General features: G+C 49.4%; 1 protein-coding gene across 1 annotated transcript; it reads right to left on the bottom strand.

Annotated features, from left to right (window-relative positions):
• Positions 1-206: 206 nt before the first annotated feature.
• On the bottom strand, positions 207-3,404 carry LOC127162026 (transcription factor Sox-9-B-like). Its single transcript, XM_051104802.1, is given in 4 exon segments — positions 207-1,534; positions 1,537-1,803; positions 1,994-2,241; positions 2,761-3,404. Coding segments are annotated over 4 exon segments (1,338 nt in total). The 5' UTR covers positions 3,177-3,404; the 3' UTR covers positions 207-1,127.
• Positions 3,405-3,744: the final 340 nt, after the last annotated feature.

Raw genomic sequence — 3,744 nt, 5'->3', positions numbered from 1 at the left:
CGTGCGGTATACGCACACCTGTGCGCTGACGGCTTTATCAGGTGTCTTCGGCACCACATAATCTTACTGTACATCCTCCATTCTACACCTGCTGTTATTTTGATGTGTAAAATGCACTAATAGTGTGTTAATGTCACCAACAGAACACACAAAACAATCACAGCTGATTCAAGCTGTTTGAAAAAGACCAATCTTAAAGCAGAGAATATTTTCGATATCTTTCTTTTTATTGCAAACAATACGATACAAAAGATAAGCTTCTTTTAAGACGGTGGCATGTTTTACAGTTTTTCTTGAAGACATAAAAAACAAGGAAAGGAAATAAATGCTGGTGTGTTTCATAGAGATGCAGCCAAGTCGACATGTTGGTGAACCGAAAGAAAAACACAAACGAGTTCCAGTTGTTTCTATGAAGGGTTTGATCAAGTTTCACAATTAGAAGTCAACTAGATTATCAAAAGAACATTTTTAGACATTTTAAATGGAAACATCAACAAATGATAAATAAACGAGACGGTTAAAGTTTGCGCTACAACTAAATCGTAATCGGAAACATCTCGTCACAAATTAGTCGTACGAAGCCCAAGTAAATGATAAAATAGTATTACTTTTTTCAAGTCAAACGAACGCTAATGAATAAATTAGAGAGGTTAAGACCGGAGCGATGACGATCTGACCGATGGCGAGCTGCGGAGGAGCCTCGGGTCGAAGGGCGCGTCCCGTGGCTCGTCGGGCAGCGTGATCTCTATAGGCACAGACGGAATCTAGAGGCAGTTTTCACAGAAACGAGAGATATGGCGAGACGCTCAGGCACGGACTCTAGAAGCGTTCGACTGTACATCCGCTTTGAGAAACCCCCACAAATATATACAGAGGGAAAATAGAGTCTTTACAAAAATATCATCAGGGAGGCCACAGACGAATCCCCCGACCCGACACGACCGAGAAGAACACACGCGTGACACATACACAGTACATACTAAAATAATTATCTGGAATCTGTCCTCACAGAGGATTTCTCTTGTCTCATTATATCTAGAAAAATATAATCACCATTTCAAAAGGCACAGTCGGGAGCCATTGCGTCCGTTTCAGTACTTAGCGTCCCGGGACGGCCGCTCGGGCCCTCAGGGCCTGGACAGCTGGGTGTAGACGGGCTGCTGCTCCCAGTGCTGCGGACTGTGCGCCTGCGGCACCGACGGGACGCCCGCCGTGTCGGCGATCGGGGTGTACATGGGCCTCTGGCCGGGGCTCATGTAGCTGAAGGCGGGGTACTGGCCGTAGTAGGAGTTGGCGGGACCCTGGTGCTCGGCGTAGTCGTACTGTGCGCGGCCGACGCCGGGGTACGCGGCGCTGTAGTGCTGCAGGTTGAAGGAGCCGTAGGTCACGTGCTGCGGGGAGCCCTGCTGCTGCTGCTGCTGCTCGCTGTAGTGGCTGGGACTCAGCTGCTCCGTCTTGATCTGCGTCCGCTGCTGGCCTTGGCTCTGCTCGCCGCCGTTGGCCATCGAGTGCTGCTGCTGCTGCTGGACATCCAGGCCTGAGCGCCGAGCCCGTACCCGTACGCCTGGGCGCCGCTGCCGACCGCCATCCCCGGGTGTCCGTGAGGAGGCAAGTACTGGTCGAACTCGTTGACGTCGAACGGCTCCATGTTGGAGATGACGTCGCTGCTCAACTCGCCGATGTCTACGGCCCCGAAGTCGATGCCCTCCTGCAGCGGGCGGCCTTCGCGCTTCAGATCCGCTTTGCCGGACGGCAGGTCCGTTTTGGGAGTCGTGGGAGGTGTGGGGGGGCCCTGCGACTGACCTGGTTTGCGAAAGGGAGACGAGAAATCAAATTAAAACAAAGATTAACTACAGCGTTCCAGAACGACGTTGCTGACGCAACCAGAAGGCTAATAAAGATACACGAAAGCCAGATAAGATTTACGAGCTTCCCCGCAGGCTCCGAACGAGCCGTTACATAAGCGAGATGTGTTCAAGGTGTTTTCAAGTACCTGAGTGGTCTCCTGGAGAATGCACTTCGCCCATGCTGGACGCCGGAGAGTCGGCCTGCTGCAGGGCTTTGAAGATGGCGTTGGGGGAGATGTGGGTCTGCTCGCCGTCCTCGCTCTCCGCTTGGCCGTTCTTCACCGATTTTCTGCGTCTGGGCTGGTACTTGTAGTCGGGGTGGTCTTTCTTGTGCTGGACCCTCAGACGCTCGGCCTCCTCCACAAACGGACGCTTCTCTCCCTCGTTCAGTAGCCTACAAATATGCAAATATAAAAATGAAGTACTTTATTTAACAGTAAAAAAAAAGAGGTAAAAATTGTTCTTGAAACATTCAGTAATATTAGTCTTTTCTGTCCTTAATTCTAAATTAATAAAGCAATTAAAAGGAACAGTTTTTTTTACCAACTACACAGCTACTTCTGCACTGACGTGCATGTGAAGCAAGGGTTAATTTACTTTTTGCCCAAACTGTAGTTTTACCTTTTATTACCCAAATAGTTGGCTTTTCTCAAGCTTATCAGATCTGTCTTATCATTACATAATAACGCTATAAAACAATGCAATTTAATATTAATAATGCACAAAGTTTTCCAAACGTAGGCTAATGAATCAGCATTGTTTTCCCAGGAAAACAAAGCAAACAGGACTTAATAATAAAATAAAATAAAACAGTCTGGTTTTTTTGGTAGCAATGTTAAAATGCATTGTCAAAGACCGTAGGACGCATATATGCACGCATCATAACAGAATGCCTAAAGTCAGCAGCTCTCACCGCCAGAGTTTTCCGAGGGTTTTGCTGAGCTCGGCGTTGTGGAGGTGCGGGTACTGATCCGCCAGTTTCCTGCGCGCCGCTTGAGCCCAAACCATGAACGCGTTCATCGGTCTCTTGACGTGCGGTTTGCTCTTGCTGGAGCCGTTCACCCGGACGGGCATGGGCACCAGGGTCCAGTCGTAGCCCTTCAGCACCTGAGACACCGCGTCTCGGATGCACACGGGGAACTTGTCTCCCTCCTCGTCCTTCTTAAACTCTCGGAGGTGCTGCTCCGGGCGGGTGTTCTCGCTGTCCGAGCCCGACCCGGACGGGCACGGAGACCCGGCGGAATCCTCGGACATGCTCGGGCTGGGCGCGTCGGAGAGACTCTTGTCCTGCTCGTCGCTCATTTTCAGGTAGGAGTCGAAGAGATTCATGCAGAAGAGTGAGTGTTGCAAACTCTAGCGCAGCGGTAAAATCCTCCCGCAGGAGTTCAGATGAGGGCGTAAACGTGCGCGTCCGTGCGCAAAACGGCTCCGAGCGTCCAAAGTCCCTCAGAGCTGCTCAGATCAGGTGAACAAAGTCACATATATCACTCAGATGATCACAAATCCTGACTCAGTGTGAGTGAGTGAGTGAGTGTGTGTGTGTTTGGAGATGTGGAGAGGTTCTGCTCTCTCTCTCTCCAAATCACAGCACTTATATACGGATGATGGAGCGGAGGCGGGGCAGAACTCGATCCATCTCTCTCTCTCTCTCTCTCTCTCTCACACACACACACACACACACAGCCAAACACACCAAAACTAAGAAAAAACATTACCAACATGACACACTATTATGTCATATAAAAATGTCAAATCCAGCGATCTGCTGCTCACCTGATTTTTGTGTATTTGGACGCTATAAAAACACGCGTGGATGAGGTTTAGTGAACTGCTTTTATTCAAGTCAAAGTTAAACACAGCGGAAATCGTTTCGAACAGCTTGTGCAAACAGAAATCT

The sequence above is a fragment of the Labeo rohita genome, unplaced genomic scaffold, assembly GCF_022985175.1.
Source record: "Labeo rohita strain BAU-BD-2019 unplaced genomic scaffold, IGBB_LRoh.1.0 scaffold_81, whole genome shotgun sequence".
Taxonomy (NCBI): Eukaryota; Metazoa; Chordata; class Actinopteri; order Cypriniformes; family Cyprinidae; genus Labeo; species Labeo rohita.
Note: the sequence above shows the minus strand (reverse complement) of the source record. Positions and strands in the feature narration are given on the sequence as shown.